General features: G+C 59.9%; 1 protein-coding gene across 2 annotated transcripts; it reads right to left on the reverse strand.

Moving 5' to 3' along the window:
* Nucleotides 1-5,146: 5,146 nt before the first annotated feature.
* Nucleotides 5,147-17,195, reverse strand: TRIM67 (tripartite motif containing 67). 2 transcript variants are annotated; one of them, XM_036436335.2, is made up of 10 exons: nt 16,041-17,195; nt 14,209-14,304; nt 12,268-12,390; nt 11,990-12,100; nt 10,741-10,900; nt 8,872-9,017; nt 7,444-7,582; nt 7,030-7,333; nt 5,859-6,021; nt 5,147-5,645 (listed from the first exon to the last, which is right to left on the reverse strand). In XM_036436335.2, the coding sequence occupies exons 1-10, from the start codon at nt 17,154-17,156 to the stop codon at nt 5,580-5,582; spliced, it is 2,424 nt and encodes an 807-aa protein (XP_036292228.1). In that variant the 5' UTR covers nt 17,157-17,195; the 3' UTR covers nt 5,147-5,579. The 2 variants fall into 2 exon arrangements, with proteins under 2 accessions (XP_036292228.1, XP_036292229.1); XM_036436336.2 differs by having other exon boundaries at nt 5,148-5,645; nt 10,747-10,900.
* Nucleotides 17,196-17,418: the final 223 nt, after the last annotated feature.

A 17,418-nucleotide genomic window follows, 5' to 3' on the forward strand; every position in this document is an offset into this window, starting at 1 on the left:
ATGGAAGTTCTGTCGTTTACTCTTTAAATCCCTCTGCCCACGGTCAACAAACATCGCTCATGCTTAATACAACAGTTGAGTGCGAAAAGCAGCCATTCCGGGTCATGCATTGAACGTTTTCTGCTCTGCCCAGCCTGTCCGCCTCTGGGTGCCGAGGTGGTCTGGGCTGGGGAGGACCCCAGCTGTCAAGGCCCCGAACCTGAGCCCCAGGTGGGCTCTCAGAGCCTTCCTGAGGGCCTGGCCTGGTGAGTGTGCCCACCTCGCTGCCCAGGAGCTCCCAGGGTCCACCCCAGGACCAGTGCCCCAGGTCTCCCACGTCACCTCCTCCTCCTCCTCCTCCAGACGAGGTCAGTGTCGCTCACTGAGAAAGCCGGGTGTTGCATCTGGAAGGGTGTCTGCTGGTTCCCGGCCGGAAGGGCTGTTTCCTGCCAGTCTCTGCAGGGGACACTGGTCATGACCTCCGGCTCCAGCTGGCAATCCCCGCGCCTGTTCACAGAATCAGGACATTCATGTGGAGCCCGCAGGCGTCTCGCGCTGGTTTCCGGCAGTCCCTGCCTCCTCCTTCAGAACCGGTGGCCACTGATGACAGAGACGGGGAATGGCCACGCTCCAGCTAGAGTGATGGAGGTGCTTCACGAACCAGGATCAAATGGACGCCTCGCCAAAGGAGGGACGGACAGATGCCACCTCGGACGATCTTAATTTAAACCTGGATGCCACTGGGCCTCTGCAAAGTCTCTCGAGCATGTTTATATAGAAATAAACTCAGGCTTCGCAGAAAAAAGAAAAGAAAAAGGAAAAGCCGGGGACCCACTTGGTGACAGAATCCCACGCTGTACCCCTCACTCTGAGACCCCGGTGTCCAGTGCCCCCTCCGCCGAGATCTTTGGAGACAAAGGAGCCAGACTCTGGGTGGGGGACCCCTCAGATACCAGAACTTAAGGCAACCAGGGAGCCAGGAAAAGGGGGCGGTGCTTCCCGGCCTCAGAGGAAGGTTGCTGCGCATGCCAGCGTTGCCCCCAGAGGCCAGGCAGCTGTGCAATGTATGCGGCCTCAGACCCCAGCTGGGTGGCTCAGTGGACAGAGCATCGGCCTGCAGGTTGAAGCGTCCCGGGTTCGATTCCGGTCAAGGGCATGTATCTTGGTTGCAGGCACATCCCTGGTGAGAGGTGTGCAGGAAGCAGCTGATGGATATTTCTCTCTCATCGATGTTTCTAACTCTCTATCCCTCTCCTTTCCTCTCTGCAAAAAAATCAATAAAATAGCCAAAACTGGTTTGGCTCAGCGGATAGAGCGTCAGTCTGAGGACTGAAAGGTCCCAGATTCCATTCCGGTCAAAAACATGTACCTTGGTTGCGGGCACATCCCCAGTGGGGGGGGTGCAGGAGGCAGCTGGTAGATGATTCTCTCTCATCGATGTTTCCAACTCTCTATGCTTCTCCCTTCCTCTCGGTAAAAAAATCAATAAAATATATATATATTTTAAAAATCAATAAAATATTTTAAAAATCAATAAAATAAAAGCAAAGCCCGCTCTTGCTCTCCAGCCTTGGGCAAACGGCAGGGGGACTCGGTAGGAAACAGAGGCATTATCGGCAAGTCATGTCTGACCTTGGACGTGACTCTGAATCCCCTTCTCACAGACTCTGCTGGGCACAGGGACCAGGCGACTCCCCCGCCGGCCCAACAAAGCATCCTCTGGATAAATAATTTCTGAACGAGAATGTCACTGCGGGGTGAAGGTCAGGGGACTCGATGGCCGATGGATGAGATGCCCCCGCCCAGCCCGTGGCGTCCGGGAGGGGGACGCAAGGCCACGAGCTGCTGACCGCAAACACACTGTGGGTGGCAGGAACCTGGCTTCCCTCCCAGGCCCGTCCTTGTCCCTGAAAGGTGTCCTGTGCTGAGACAGGAGAGTTGGCTGTGCCCCGGTCCCTGGCGTCAGGCGTATGGCTGTGCTCCTGGCAGAGTCGGGAAGGGATGGATGCTGACCATCCGGGCGGGTGCGCTGGGGACCTCCCGGGCTCCTGGCCGCGGTGGGAGGGGGAGGCAGGGTGTGTTGGTGGCTTCTTCCTGAATTTCAGGAAGTGTTCTGCCCCAAAGAGGCACCTGGAATTGTGGGAAATGTCCCTTCTCCCCGGGACCTCGGGACTGGCTCTCCGAGGCGACAGCACGTCCGGGCTGAGCGTGAGCATCTTCGCTCCAAAGACGTGGAGCTTCGGCGATGCCGGGAGCTCCCGGCCTCGCTTCTGGGTTTAAAAGCCCCCTCCGCCAGGCAGCCCTCCCTGGTTTCCCGGCTGCAAGGCTATCCCCGGGGCAGCACTGGCTGCGTCGTTTCCCAGAAGACGTTTCCCGAAGCCGGTGCCGCCGAGCCTGCCGGCCACGGCTCTGCGGGCCCAGCAGGAAGCCGTGGGGCCTCTGTGTCCCCCCATCTTCAGGAATTTCCCGCCCCCCCAAGCCGAGTCCACCCAGAGCCCTGGCGAAGGAGAGAAACAGAGGACCGTGGCCGGTGTGCTCAATGGTTAGAGCACCAGCCTGCAGACCGAAGGGTCACAGGTTCGATGCCCGGCAGAGCAGAGAGGCGGCTGCACAGCTGAGGACCTGTGGCCGCTCGGGGTGCCCTGGTGGCCGGGCCCTTGGTGGGCGAGGCGTGGGCACAGCACCAGGCAGCTCCTGAGGCCACGGGGCAGCTGTGGCCACAGCAGGAGCGGGGACTCGAGGTAGGATCGGCGTGGTCGGATCTGCTGGGCGGCGGGCAGGGCTGCGGGGCGTGAGGTCCCTCGGAAAGCGAGGGTCGTGCCTGACCAGCGGCCGGAGCCGAGGGGGCACCGAGGGTGCCTGCGTCCCGGCCGAGTTGTAGAAAAATCCAGTCCGGCCAAGAGGCCAGTCCCTCTCCGGCCTCAGGAGGAAGATGCTCGTCAGATAGATTCTGGCGAGAAGGAGAGGGGTGTGCGTCCAGCTGCAGAGGGGGGTGCAGGGGACCGGAAAGGGTTGAGGGAGGAGCGAGCGCTTTTTCTGAGAGATGGACCTGACTCAGATGGGTCTCCAGGCAGAAGGTCAGTGCTCCCAGCTGGGAGGGGAGGGGAGGGATGGGTGATCCCAGCGGGGAGGAGAGTTAGGGGTGGGTGCTCCCAGCAGGGAGGGGAGGGGAGGGATGGGTGCTCCCAGCAGGGAGGGGAGGGGGGGATGGGTGCTCCCAACAGGGAGGGGAGGGGGCGATGGGTGATCCCAGCGGGGAGGAGAGTTAGGGGTGGGTGCTCCCAGCAGGGAGGGGAGGGGAGGGATGGGTGCTCCCAGCAGGGAGGGGAGGGGAGGGATGGGTGCTCCCAGCAAGGAGGGAAAGGAGGAGATGGGTGCTCCCAGCAGGGAGGGGAGGGGGGGATGGGTGATCCCAGCGGGGAGGAGAGAGCTCACCCAGAGCCCCCCCGGGCCCTGTGGCCTCAGTACCCCCAGGCCCGCCGGGAAGCTGGGGGACAAGGACCAGCACTGCTGTCCGCTCCTGCCTCTCAGGGTCCCGCCCGCCCGGGTGCCCTGTGGCCGCGTCTCGCTCGGGATGCTCTCCTGACGGCGGACAGCGGGGTCTCCAGGCAGCAGCGGGCCGGCTCTGAGGGGCTCCCCGTGGGGAGTCTGACGGGGCTCAGCGGGGACAGCCGGGGGTCACGGGGGAGCCGTCCCAGAGCGGCCACCGCCAGGTGGAGACGCCTCCCCTGGTCACTGCAACCCGGCTGCAGGGTCTCCTGGGCTTAAGGACTAAGGACTGAGGGTGTTCACTGCAGCCGACGAGTGTGTGTGTGTGTGTGTGTGTGTGTCTGTCTGTGTGTGTGTGTGTGTGTGTGTGTGTGTGTGTGTGTGAGAGAGAGAGAGAGAGAGAGAGAGAGAGAGAGAGAGGGAAGGAGAGAGGGGGGGGAGAGAGGGGGGGGAGAGAGGGGGAAAGAGAGGGGGAGAGAGGGAGAGAGAGGGGGGAGAGAGGCGGAGAGAGAGGGGGAGAGAGGGGGGAGAGAGGGGAAGACAGGGGGGAGAGAGGGAGTGAGAGAGGGGGAGACAGGGGGGAAAGAGAAAAGGAGGGGGACGAGAGATAAGCAGATACAGAGATCTAAGAGCAGGGGAGGGACAGGAGAGAGGGGGAGAGAGGGAGTGAGAGAGTGGGAGAGACGAGAGAGTGGAGAGAGGGAGTAGAGAGAGGGAGAAAAGAGAGAGAGGGAGAGTGGATAGAGAGGAGAGGAGAGAGAGAGAGGGAGAGTGAGAGGATAGAGGACGATGAGAGAGATAGAGAAGATGGGAGAGAGCGAGAGAGAGGGAGACGGAAGAGGATTGAGAGAGGGGAGATTTAGTGAGAGAGAGAGATGGAGAGAGAGAGAGGAAGAAGCGAGGGGGAGAGGAGGGAGGCGGGAGAGGGAGAGAGAGAGAGAGAGAGAGAGGAGAGCGAGAGAGATAAGGAGAGAGAGAGAGACGAGAAAGCGACGCTAAGGAGAGAGAGAGAAGGGAGAGAGAGAATGAAGACGAGAGAGAAGAAGAGAGAGGGGAAGAGGGGGAGGGGGGCGGGAGAGGAGAGGGAGGGTGGTTGATGGAGGACCTAGGAAACTCGAAGGCTGCTAACAGTCCGGTGAGAGGCGGAGGATCACTGGGTAGCCTTTGCTGCGGATCCCGGGCTCGCCTGCAGCGGCAGAGCTCCCTGAAGCTCCAGATCGCCTCCTGGCAGAGCCGGGCTCCGGGCTCCGGGCAGCGGGCAGCGGGCAGCGGGCTCCGGGCAGCGGGCAGCGGGCAGCGGGCGGCGGGCAGCGGGCAGGCGGGGCGGCGGGCAGCGGGCTCCGGGCATCCGGGCAGCGGGGATCCGGGCAGGGGCGGCGGCAGCGGGGCAGCGGGCCTCCGGGCTCCGGGCAGCGGGGCAGCGGGCAGCGGGCAGGCGGGCAGCGGGCAGCGGGCAGCGGGCGGCGGGCAGCGGGCTCCGGGCAGCGGGCAGCGGGAGCGGGCAGCGGGGAGCGGGCAGCGGGCAGCGGGCATCAGGGAGCGGGCAGCGGGCAGCGGGCAGCGGGGCAGCGGGCAGCGGGCAGCGGGCAGCGGTCCGGGCAGCGGGCTCCGGGCAGCGGGCGGCGGGCAGCGGGCTCCGGGCAGCGGGCAGCGGGCAGCGGGCAGCGGGGAGCGGGCAGCGGGCAGCGGGCTCCGGGCTCCGGGCAGCGGGCAGCGGGCACCGGGCGGCGGGCAGGCCCCGAGGGCCTCCCGCCTCCTGCTCTCGGGATGACAGTCCCACGTCTGCCTTTCTCTCCACCTCCGCCCTCCTCCGCAGAAGACAAGCTTTGGGGCCTGACGCCAGGAAACAGCCACGGCCCCGATCCTTCTCCCTCCCCGGAGCGAGGTCCTCGGTGAGTATGGAGCCGTCAGGGGGGACCGAGGAGGGCACACCTCCATGCTCCCTGCCGCCAGCGGCCAGGCAGGCCCAGCCTGCCACCCAGCCTCCGTCCCCCATCGGAAACGCTGCGTCTCTAAGATACTCAGGGGCCTCCGGGGGGCACTGCGATGGCGGGGTCATCGGCCGGCGTGGCTGTGACCTCCCAGATGCCCTTGCTGGGCGGGAGCGGGGGCTAGTTGCCTGCCAGCTTGGGCCGCCCCAGGTTGGTGGGCACATCCAGTCCCGTGTGCAGGGTGACCTGGAAAGGGAACGCAGGACGGGTGAGGGGGGTGAGGCCGCCCCTCGAACCCTGAGCACCTGGTGGCCACAGGCAGCCACATCTCTGCATGGCGGGGCTGTGGGCTCAGGTCACTCAGGCTGGGCCCACGCGTGTGCCCCCAGGAGTGGGGACCTCCGGCTGCCCCGGTGCCCTGAGGATGCCCCCCCTCCCCACCCGAGCCCCAGGCGGTACCTGCACATTGCGGTTGAGGCTCAGGGCCGGCATGAAGACGCCGTCCACGTGGCTGAAGGCCGTGGGGCCCTGCTGCTGGCCGTTGATGAAGAAGGTCAGGGTGTGCTGGGTCAGGTCCAGCAGCACGCCCACCGTGGCCCCCTTGCACACGCCGCCTTCCGTCCTGCGGAGAGAAGCACCCCCCGTGGGCCGTCACACACCCAGCCCGGGGCGTCCGGGTGTCTCAGGACAGCCGCCTAGCGGGTGCTCGGATGCCAAGACCCATGTGGGTCAAGTGTCAGCCTGCGGCACGTCCCCAGAGGGGGGCGTGCAGGAGGCAGCTGATGGATGATTCCCTCTCATCTGTGTTTGTAACATTCTGTCCCTCTCCCTTCCTCTCTGTAAAAAAAAAATCAATAAAATATATTAAATAATAATAATAATAAATAAAAATGACTTAAAAAAAAAAAGAGAGAGCCGAAACCGGTTTGGCTCAGACTGACGGGTCCCGGGTTCGATTCCGGTCAAAGGCATGTACATTGGTTGCGGGCACATCCCCGGTAGGGGGTGTGGTGCAAGAAGAGGCTGGTTGATGTTACTCTCTCATTGACGTTTCTAGCTCTCTATATCTCCCCCTTCCTCTCTGTAAAAAATCAATAAAATATATTAAAAAACAAAAAAAAGAGAGAGTGCTCAGATGCCTGGCCGGCATATGTATGTATGTGTGTGTGTGCATGCTTTATTTTATTACTTTACTAGAGGCCCGATGCATGAAGATATTTTATTCCCACTGAATTCTAGAAGGAAGGGAGGAGGAAAGAGAGAGAGATAGAGAGAGAGAGAGAGAAAGAGAGAGAGAAACATTGACGTGAAAGAGACACCTCGATTGGTTGCCTCCCACCTGGTGGGAGACCTGCAACCAAGGTGCACGCCCTTGACCAGGCATCGAACCTGTGACCCCTTCCGGTCTGCAGGCTGATGCTCTAACCATTGAGCACACCAGCCAGGGGGCAAAAGAACACTCCAACTTCCTACGCTCCAACGGCCTAGGGAGGATGGCAAAAAGGTCCTCACGGCGCTATTGATTTTTCAAGTGTATCAGGTCTTGTGTTAAAAGTTTCCTGAGGCCCGGAGGAGGGCGGGGCAACGGGCCAAGGGCCAGGGCCCAGGGCCAGGGCCAGGGCGGGCGCACCTGTTGGTGTGGGAGTTGCAGTGCATGAACCAGCTGCGGTTGTTGTCCACGTACATGGCCCAGGCCTTGTCGTCCTTGCCCAGCATCATGTCCTTGACCACGCTGGCCCGGGCCACGCCAAAGGCGGGATCCGGATGGTTGTCGTAGCGATCCACGTGCAGCTCCCAGTAGTGCACGCCCTTGGAGAAGGCGGCCGTGCCCAGCACCACCCGGTCGTCGTAGCTGCTGCAGGTGGCCGTCTGGTTGTCGTTGGACAGGATGATGTCCCGGTGCCCCGAGTTGGGGTCGAAGGTGAACCAGGCCACTGGGAAGGCAGGAAGTGGGGGAGATGCCGGTCAGCGGGGGGGACGGGGGGGGGGGGGAGTTGCCAGCAGGCTTTCCCCGGGGTTCGGAGACAGAGCCCCCGGGGCTCACCGTCGGAGGTCTCCAGGACCACCGTCTTGCTGTAAGGCCCGACGCCGGACGCGTTGAAGGCCTTGACCCTGGCGTTGTAGGTGCTGTTGAAGTGGAGGCCGTCGATGGTGCACAGCGTCTCCTTGCCCACGTACACCTCCTGGAAGAGAGCCAAGGCCGGGCGGCCGGCACCCGTTACCTGGAGGACGTCTCTCAGCGGCGAGTTGGAGTGAAAAGGATAAGAGGGATGCCCAGCCGGCGTGGCTCAGTGGCTGAGCGTTGACCTATGAGCCAGGAGGTCATGGTTGACTTGATTCCCGGTCAGGGCACCTGCCCGGGTGGCAGGCTCCGTCCCCAGCGTGGGACGTGCAGGAGGCAGCCGATCCATGATTCTCTCTCCTCATGGATGTTTCTATCTCTCTCTCCCTCTCCCTTCCTCTCTGACATCAATAAAATACACCGAGAGGCACCAGATGATGATGATCTCTGAACTCATAATAGTCTGGCCACTCCGTGTACATTCTGTAGAATAAAAGGCTAGTATGCAAATTGTCCCCTCAACCAGGAGTTCGACCAGCAGGCAAGTCGGCCGACGGCCCATGTCCCCTCCTCCTGGCCAGGCTGGCTGGACCCCACCCATGCACGAATTCATGCACTGGGCCTCTAATATATGTATATATAAATATACATACACACTGAGTGGCCAGATTATTATGCATTCAGAGATCATTATCATCTGGCCACTCAGTGTATACCGTATTTTTCGGACCATAAGAGGCACTTTTTTTCCCCCAGAAGTGGGGGGAAAAAGTCCCTGCGTCTTATGGTCCAAATATAGCCTACACATATACTTTAAAAAAAAAAGTTTTTTTACTTGCCCGGCTCTGTGTGGTCTCTGTGTGCTTACCCGGCTCTAAAATGGTTCTAAATGCTGCTGTTTACTTTACAGGATTGATTACATGTGTTTATGACTGTGATGTTGGGTTTTAATGCACATAAAATATTTTAGGACACTATTTGTTTCAGAATCTTTTTTTCTTCATTTCCCTTCTCTAAAAACTGGTGCGTCTTATGGTCCGGAGCGTCTTATGGTCCGAAAAATACGGTGTATATATATTAGAGGCATAAATTCGTGCATGGGTGGGGTCCGGCCAGCCTGGCCAGGGGGAGGGGACATAAGCGGATGGCCGGCCTGCCTGCTGGTCGAACTCCTAGTCGAGGGGACCATTTGCATATGAGCCTTTTATTCTATAGGATACACACGGAGCGTCCAGATGATGATGTGTTCAGAGATCATCATCCTCTGGCCGCTCCGTGTGTTATTCCTGCCTCAGGGCCTTGGCACCCCATCCTTCTGTCCTTGGAGCCAATACCCTCTCCGGTGGCATCAGAGGGACGGGCGGCCTCTCAGGCTGGTCCAGAGCCACCCCCAGCCCAGCGCGGGCTCACCCGGAACTGCCCCCCGTCGCCGTCGTCCAGCTCCAGGATGTAGCCGTCCACGGGGCTGTGGGTGAAGGGCGGCAGCCTCCAGGCCAGTGTCACGCTGTTGTTGCGGGTGCAGCACTTCTCTAGCTGCAGCAGGGGGCCCGGCGGCACTGCCACGGGGACAGGGACCCTGGGTTAGGGCGCGACCCCTCCTCTCAGGGCACCCGGGCCCCTGCGGGCCCCCTCCGCCTCCCTCTCCCGGCCCGGCCCCCAGGAGGAATCCACCCTGCAGCCACTCCCAGCCTGTCCTGTGCACACCTCACCCCAGGGTCTAGGCTCCGGGTGGGCAGGGGAGGGCAGGCACAGGGCATCTGGGAACCTAAGGGGCCCCAGCAGGTGCCTCCCCCTCACCCCCACCCGCTGACAACCACTGGTTTGGACTGTTGGACTGGAGGGTCCTTGGGAATTCCAACAGAGCCTTGCTGAAACCAGTGTGGCTCAGTGGATAGAGCGTCCGCCTGCGGACTAAAAGGTCCCGCGTTCGATTCCGGTCAAGGGCAGGTGCCTTGGTTGCGGGCACATCCCCGGTAGGGGGTGTGCAAGAGGCAGCTGATCGATGTATCTCTCTCATTGATTTTTCTAACTCTCCCTCTCTCTTCTTCTCCGTTAAGAAATGAATAAACTATATTTTTTAAAAAATAAGAAAAGAAATGCCAGGGGAGCCTCCATCCGCTTGCCTCCTGGGCCCACAGGGCCCCTTACACCTGGGGCTGGGGTGGTGCTGGGGGAGGGGTGGGGATTGGGGCTGTAAAATGCAGGCATTTAAGCCTTGTGCTGGGAGCATAATATATTTTATTACCTTATTTTATTTTATTTCATAAGAGAACGTTTTTTTAGGGAGTCATAGAGGTAGGAGAAGTGAGCCAGCTCAGGAAACAAGCCACAGAGGCAGAAGAAGGGCCCCCGGAGCTTAGGAGGAAGAAGGGCAAAGGTCAGGGCCTGGGGAAGGACAGGAGGGCGGGAAAGGGTCTCTGAGTGAACAACGATGCTCTTTCACTGGTGGGAAAACTCGGGTTCCGGCCAGGGGGCCGCCTGGGACTTGCGCTCCCTCTGTGACGCAGGCATCTCTCCCCTCCCGCTCCGCCTCCCTCCCACGAGTGCAGGGGTGGGGAACCGTTTTCCTGCCAGGGGCCACTGAGATATTTATAACATCCTTCGCAGGCCGGACACAATCATTAGCCTGCTGCGCCCGCCCTGCTTGGCTCAGGGGTGGAGCGTTGACCGGTGAACGAGGAGGTCACAGTTTGAATCCCTGAGCAGGGCACATGCCCAGGGTTTGCAGGCTCCATCCCCGGTGAGGGGCGTGCAGGAGGCAGCCGGTCCATGATTCTCTTTCATCATGGATGTTTCTATCTCCCTCGCCCTCTCCCTTCCTCTCTGAAATAAATTTTTAAAAAGAAATTAGCCTGCACCCTAATCGGTTTGGCTCAGCGGATAGAGCATCGGCCTGCGGACTCAAGGGTCCCAGGTTCGATTCCGGTCAAGAGCATGTACCTTGGTGACGGGCACATCCCCAGTGGGGGGGGTGCAGGAGGCAGCTGATGGATGTTTCTCTCTCATCGATGTTTCTAGCTCTTTATCCCGCTCCTTTCCTCTCATTAAAAAAATCAATAAAATATCTATTTTTTTTAAAAAAAGAAAGAAAAATAGCCTGCTATGTTTGGTCAAGCATTTAATGAACTCACCCCTAATGCCTTGGCAGGGCCAGATCAAAGGATTTCTCAGGCCTTATATGGCCCGCGGGCCGGGGGTTCCCCACCCCTGTCAGCGGCCCCTCGAAGGGGCCACCCGTTCTGAAAGCAGCCCTGGCTGAACCGGCCAGTCCCGGCTCACCCCTACATTTCATCTGGATGAAGTCCAGCTGGTGGATGGCCTGCAGCAGCGGCTCGCTGTCCAACGTCAGGTCGAACTCCGCTGACACCTTGGGCTCCAGGGCGCCCTTCACCCACTGCTCCTGGGACACCTGCACCCGCTTGATCAGGGCGTCCGAGATCTTAAAAGGGAGCACGGAGGTCAGGGTTTGGGTTTGCGGAGGAGAGATCAGGAAGCAAAGGGATGAGGGAGGCGTTGGGCCTTGTCCCAGAGCTCGGGGGCAGGAAGGGGCTGCCCGTGGCTAGTGAGATGCCCTGGGCGAGAGGAAGTGAACCTCACACTGGTGAGCATGCAGACACACTGTGTGGTTTAAATCATATCTTAAGCTCGGCTGGTGTGGCTCAGTGGTTGAGGGTCGACCTAGGAACCAGGAGGTCACGGTTGGATTCCCAATCAGGGCACGTGCCCGGCTTGCGGGCTCCATCCCCAGGGTGGGGCGTGCAGGAGGCAGCCCATCAGGGATTCCCTCTGGTCATGGGTGCTTCCCTCTCTCTCCCTCTCCCTCCCTCTCTGAAATCAAGAAAAATAAATAATAAAAAATTGGGAAAAAAAAGATGAGGACTTGGGTCTTCTGGAGCAAAAGACTATGCAACTCGCCCTAGCTGATGCGGCTCAGTGAATGGGGTGTCCGCCTACGGACCGAAGGGTCCCAGGTTCGATTCCGGCCAAGGGCACGTGCCCAGGTTGTGGGCTCGGTCCTGTCCCCAGGAGGGAGTGTGCGGAAGGCAGCCAATCGATGATTCTCTCTCCTCATTGATGTTTCTATCTCCCTTTCCCTCTCCCTTCCTCTCTAAAATCAATAAAGATATAAAAAAATTTTTTTTAATATATTTTATTGATTGTTTACAGAGAGGGGGAGAAAGGGAGAGTTAGAAACATTGATGAAAGAGATACATCGACCAGCTGCCTCCTGCACGCCCCCTACTGGGGATATGCCCGCAACCAAGGTACATGCCCCTGACTGGAATCGAACCCGGGACCCTTCAGTCTGCAGGCCATCGCTCTATCCACTGAGCCACACCGGTTTTGGCAAAGTTATATATATATATATATATATATATATATATATATATATATATATATATATATATATATATATTTTTTTTTTTTTTTTAAATGGCTACACAACTCCAGGCCGAGGGAAGGGGCCTTGCTAGCGGGGTTCAGGGAGCAGCAGGGGGAGTGGGGCTGGGGGAAGGGAGCGGCTGACCTGCAGGAATCCTGCGGGGTCATTCTCCTTGATCACCTCCAGGCAGTACTCCATCAGCCCCGTGGACTGGCGCAGCTTCAGCGTGCAGTGGTTGATCTGGTCCCAGACCATCTGCGGGGAGAGAGGCCCTCGTCACCCGCCCCTCCGGGGGAAGAGCCGCCGGGCTGCGGCTCGAGTCCCAGAGAAGGTTCTGGAAGAGGTGGCAGATGTCTGTAAAACAGACCGGAGCCTTGGGACAAGGAAGTGGGGCTTGGGCGCCCTGGTCTCCGGGGACCCACCTTCAGCTTGTGCTCCCGCTCCTTCGTGACCTTGGTGAGCAGCTTGGCTTTCTGCCGGGTCAGCGCGTCAACCAGCGCGTCGCACTGAGCGACCAGGCAGGCCTCGTAGTCCAGTCCGTTCTCCTGGGGGCACAGAGAGGTCAGGGGGAGGCCTGGGGAGGTCAGGGGGTGCTAGACACACGGACGCAGGTCAGAGACGTGTGTCCTGGGGTTACCGAGACCGGATGAAACAGGACACCCGGTGCCCGTATGGACCGGGGGAGGGGGAGCGTGCATCGTGGCACATCTCTCTGGTTAGATAGCCCTTAGCCATTCAAACCTTGTTCCAGAGTTGTTGTTTTTTATTTTTTATTTTTATTTTATTTTATTGGTTTTTTTTTACAGAGAGGAAGGGAGAGGGATAGAGAGTTAGGAACATCGATGAGAGAGAGTCATCGATCAGCTGCCTCCTGCACACCCCCCACTGGAGATGTGCCCGCAACCAAGGTACATGCCCTTGACCGGAATTGAACCTGGAACCCCCTTAGTCCGCAGGCCGATGCTCTACCCACTGAGGCAAACTGGTTTCGGATCCTTCCAGAGTTTTTATTGTCACAGGATACCTCATGGCAGAGTGGAAGCAGGATGGGGGGGCGGGAGGCGGGAACAGGTCACAAGTTGCGTATTGCATACTCCCATCCTATTGCGTGCACACACGTGTCCCAAGCAGCCATCTCCGACTTCTCCCCTCCATCCCTTTCCTCCTCCATCCTGACACAGGTGCTGTCCAGGGTCCCCATGTGCACGTTCCTCCATGTGCACGTTCACACGGAGCACACGCGTGTGCACTCTCCCTCACACACCAAGCTCCTGAGGCCAGACACGGGGTCTGCATGTGGCTCAGGATGGGACATAGCATGAATGCTACAAATACACTTGTTTAGGCCCGGCCGGTGTGGCTCAGTGGCTGAGCGTCAACCTAAGAACCAGGAGGCCATGGTTCAATTCCCAGTCAGGGCACATGTCCGGGTTGTGGGCTCGGTCCCCAACAGAGGCGTGCAGGAGGCAGCCGATCCATGATTCTCCCTCATCACGGATGTCTCTCAACAACCCAGCTCTTGCCTCTCCCTTCCTCTCTGAAATCAATAAAAATGTTTTAAAAAAAAAATTTAGGCCGGGACCGGTTTGGCTCAATAGATAAAGCGTCGGCTTGGGGACTGAAGGGTCCCAGGTTCAATTCCAGTCAAGGGCATGTACCTTGGTTGCGGGCACATCCCCAGTAGGGGGTGTGCAAGAGGCAGCTGATCGATGACACTCTCTCATCGATGTTTCTAACTCTCTATCTCTCTCCCTTCCTCTCTGTATAAAATCAATAAAATATATTTTTAAAAAATTTAGTAAGTAGCCAAAACCAGTTTGGCTCAGTGGATAGAGAGCGTCGGCCTGCGGACTGAAAGGTCCCAGGTTCGATTCTGGCCAAGGGCATGTACCTTGGTTGCGGGCACATCCCCAGTAGGGGGTGTGCAAGAGGCAGCTGACCGATAATTCTCTCTCATCAATGTTTCTGACTCTCTATCTCTCTCCTTTCCTCTCTGTAAAAAAATCAATAAAATATATATATTTTTTAAAAATTTAGTAAGTAATGCATTTACATGTGGATGCCTGGCTGGCATGGGTACCAAACACCCCGGACAGGCTGGCACTGCGTAGGATGGCGTGGCCATGCAGGGGGCACGCCTTCTCTCCAGCTCCTTCTATGATCCCCTCTCTCCTGCATGTATCAGGAGCCGCGTGAGGGTGGGCAGACCGAGAGTGGCGGGCTGCAGCGTCCGGGGCTGCAGGATGAGCCAGCCTCCTCGCCAACATCCCTGAACACGTGCTCACCACCCGCTGTCCTTCTCTCCGGGCGCCCCTCCCCAGCTGGCTGCGCCCCCCGCCCTCCTGGCGCCGCGGCCGGCTCACCTGGATCTGCTGCAGGATGTTCTTCAGCTGCACCAGGAACTCCTTGGCCTCCTTGGCCTTGTCCGAAACGCCGTTCAAAGCCTGGGACAGCTGAGCCTGCACGGGAGTCACAGGAGGAGGAGGAGGAGGAGGAGGAGAAGGAGGGCTTAGAGGCACACAGCGTGCACTTCACTGTGAAGCCGTGTGTCTTAGCCCAGCCTGCCGGCGTAGCTCGGGGATTGAGCGTCCACCTAGGGACCAGGAGGTCACGGTTCGATTCCCGGTCAGGGCACATGTCTGGGTGGCGGGCTCCATCCATGCAGGAGGCAGCTGATCCATGGTTCTCTCTCACCATGGATGTTTCTATCTCTCCCTCCCCCTCTCCCTTCCTCTCTTCAATCAGAAAAATATATTTAAAATAAAGAAGTTATCAACCCTGACCAGTGTGGCTCAGTGGATAGAGCGTCGGCCTGCGGATTGAAGGGTCCCAAGTTCCATTCCAGTCAAGGGCATGTACCTTGTTTGCAGGCACATCCCCAGTAGGGTGTGTGCAGGAGGCAGCTGAGCAGTGTTTCTCTTTCATTGATATTTCTGACTCTCTGTCCCTCTCCCACTCTGTAAAAAAAATCAATAAAATATATATATATTTTTTTAAAAAAGGAGTTATCAGCGTATGTTTTTCTGTGGGAAACCGAGCCACTGAGGTTAAATGAGCATTCTGTGTACCCTTGTGCTTTCCCACAGGTCTAGTGGTTTGAAGTGTTAGAACTTGGAAAATAATAACACACATTGGTTACTGCGGGGCAGCTACCATGCTAGAAGCTAAACACACAGAATTACACGTCCCCCTCACAACAGTGATCAGAATGAGGGGTGATTATCCAGCGGGCTTTACACTGTGCCTGAGGCTTTCGAATTACAGGCGCCGAGACCCGGGTGTAGGTCTGTGTAACTACACAGCAGGGTGTCTCAGCAGAAACACTCTCCACATTTGGGGCTACATCATTGTTTTGGGGAGGTGTCCTGATTGCTATAAGAAGATGAGCCGGGCTGGCGTGGCTCAGTGGTTGAGTGTTGACCCTATGAACCGGGAAGTCGAGGTTCGATTCCCGGTCAGGCACAAGCCCGGGTGGCGGGCTCCATCCCCAGTGTGGGGCGTGCAGGAGGCAGTCGATCCATGATTCTCTCTGATCATGGATGTTTGTACCTCTCTTTCCCTCTCCCTTCTGCTCTGAAATCCACAAAAATAGACGTTTTTAAAAAGGTAACTCACTGGTCAACTTTCGGCGTGAAAAAAAAAATGTCCTTTCCCTAGAATCCTCTTTCCTACTACGTCATCTTTCCATGCCCTTCCCAACTCCAACACCCGGCTCAGAGCACCTGGAGCTCGTTACAGTGTTTGTCCAATGGCAGATGAGGGAACAAGTGAATGAATGAATGCATGCATGAGATCATCCCTGCATGCATGAATAAATGAGGTCAGTCCTGCGTGAATGAATGAATGAGTCATCCCTGCATGAATAGATGAATGAATGCATGAATAAATGAGGTCAGTCCTATGTGAATGAATGAATGAGATCCCTGCGTGAATGCATGCATGCATGAGATCATCCCTGCATGCATGCATGAATGAATGCATGAATAAATCAGGTCAGTCCCGCGTGAGTGAATGAATGAGATCATCCCTGCGTGAATGGATGAATGAATGAATGAATGAATGAACGAGGTCAGTCCGCTTGACCCTCTGGCCAGCCCTCTCCCAGTTCTCCATCACAGAGGCCACACCCCCTTCCCCCGGACACGCCCCCCCCTTCCTCACACACACACCCCGCCCCGCGGGGGCGCTCCCCCACCTTGTGCTGCTTCCACACGGCGCCCAGCGGCTTCACCTCGTGCTGCGCGTGGCGGCCGTCCTCCAGGCACAGGTAGCACACGGGCGCGCGGCAGCCGGCGCAGTACATGCTGTAGTGCTCCAGCTCGTGCTCGGGGCACGTGGGGGGCTTGCGGGCCGCGCCGCCGCCGCCGCCGGGGCTCCTGCAGCCGCCGCCGGGGGCGCCCTGGGCCGGGGCCGGGGCTGGAGGCGCCGCGGCGGCGGGCTCGGCGGGCGGCGGCGGCGGCTGCACCAGGCGGTGCTTGGCGAAGGGCCCGCGCGCCGGGTGGCACTTCTGCTGGCAGGCGGCGCAGTAGAGCACGTCGCACTGCTCGCACAGCGCGGCGGCGGGCGCGGGCGGGGTGCGGTCGCACAGCTGGCAGGTGGCCGGGCCCGGGGCGCCCCCCGCCGCCCCCGCCGCCGCCGCCGCCGCCTGCGCCCCGCGCGCCTGCAGGTGCCGCTGCACGATGGCCTCCAGCAGCCGGTTGCGCCGGAAGCCGCGCAGGCCGCGCTGGTCCAGGGAGGCGCTGCGGTGGCACTGCGGGCAGGTGATGGCGCTGGAGGCCGAGCAGGCCAGCGGGGAGGAGGAGGAGGAGGAGGAGGAGGAGGAGCCGGCGGCACCCCGCGCGGCGGCTGCGGCGGCCGCTGAGGAGGAGCCCGGCGGCGCGGGCACCAGGGGCAGCACCCGCACCCCGTTGGGCGACTTGAGGCTCGGGGTGTAGGAGCCGTAGCCGCTGTCCGTCTCGCTGTGCAGGCTCAGCTTGTCCGCGTGGTCCCCGCCGGGGCCGCCCGGGCCGCTGGCTGCGCCTCCGGCGCCCCCTCCGCCGCCGCCGCCGCCGCCGCCGCCGCAGGCCGGGCCGGGCGCGGCCTCAGGGTCCGGGGAAGGCGAGGCGGCGGTGGCGGCGGCGGCAGCGCCCCCTGCCGGCAGCCCGGAGCAGCCCCGCGAGTGCAGCAGCGGCGGCGGCAGGTGCGGCTCCCCGTCCGGCGTCTGCACGGCGATGGTGCGGGCGCAGGGCAGGCAGACGTTGTGGGAGCAGGGCAGGATGATGGGCTCCCGGAACAGGGAGCCGCACACGGGGCACTTCAGCTCCTCCTCCATCGCGGCCGCCCGGGGGGGGGGGGTCCCGGGGGGAGGGCCCCAGCGGTCAGCAGCACCGGGGCGGCTGGAGGCGGCGGGAGGGGGCGGCGGGCATCACCCCGGCAGGTCTGCCGGCCGCGCAGCGCGGGGGGCACGCCCCTCTCGGTCCTGGGGCCGCCGCCCTACGACGACACGACGGATAACGGGAGAAGGGAAGGGTCCTCACCTCCAGCCCGCGATGCGAGGCTCCTGCCCCCGAGTCCGGCTGCTGCTGCCCTCGCCG

The sequence above is a fragment of the Pipistrellus kuhlii genome, unplaced genomic scaffold (assembly GCF_014108245.1).
Source record: "Pipistrellus kuhlii isolate mPipKuh1 unplaced genomic scaffold, mPipKuh1.p scaffold_m20_p_135, whole genome shotgun sequence".
NCBI classification, from domain to species: Eukaryota; Metazoa; Chordata; class Mammalia; order Chiroptera; family Vespertilionidae; genus Pipistrellus; species Pipistrellus kuhlii.

Bases quoted from the DNA above. Each gene is read 5' to 3' on its own strand.
- TRIM67 (XM_036436335.2), bottom strand. From the start codon at position 17,156: ATGGAGGAGGAGCTGAAGTGCCCCGTGTGCGGCTCCCTGTTCCGGGAG. The intron at 12,101-12,267 runs GTGGGTCCCCGG...CTCTCCCCGCAG, and splicing joins AGCGGGAGCACAAGCTGAAG to ATGGTCTGGGACCAGATCAA. The intron at 10,901-11,989 runs GTCAGCCGCTCC...CTCCCTTTTAAG, and splicing joins ACCCCGCAGGATTCCTGCAG to ATCTCGGACGCCCTGATCAA.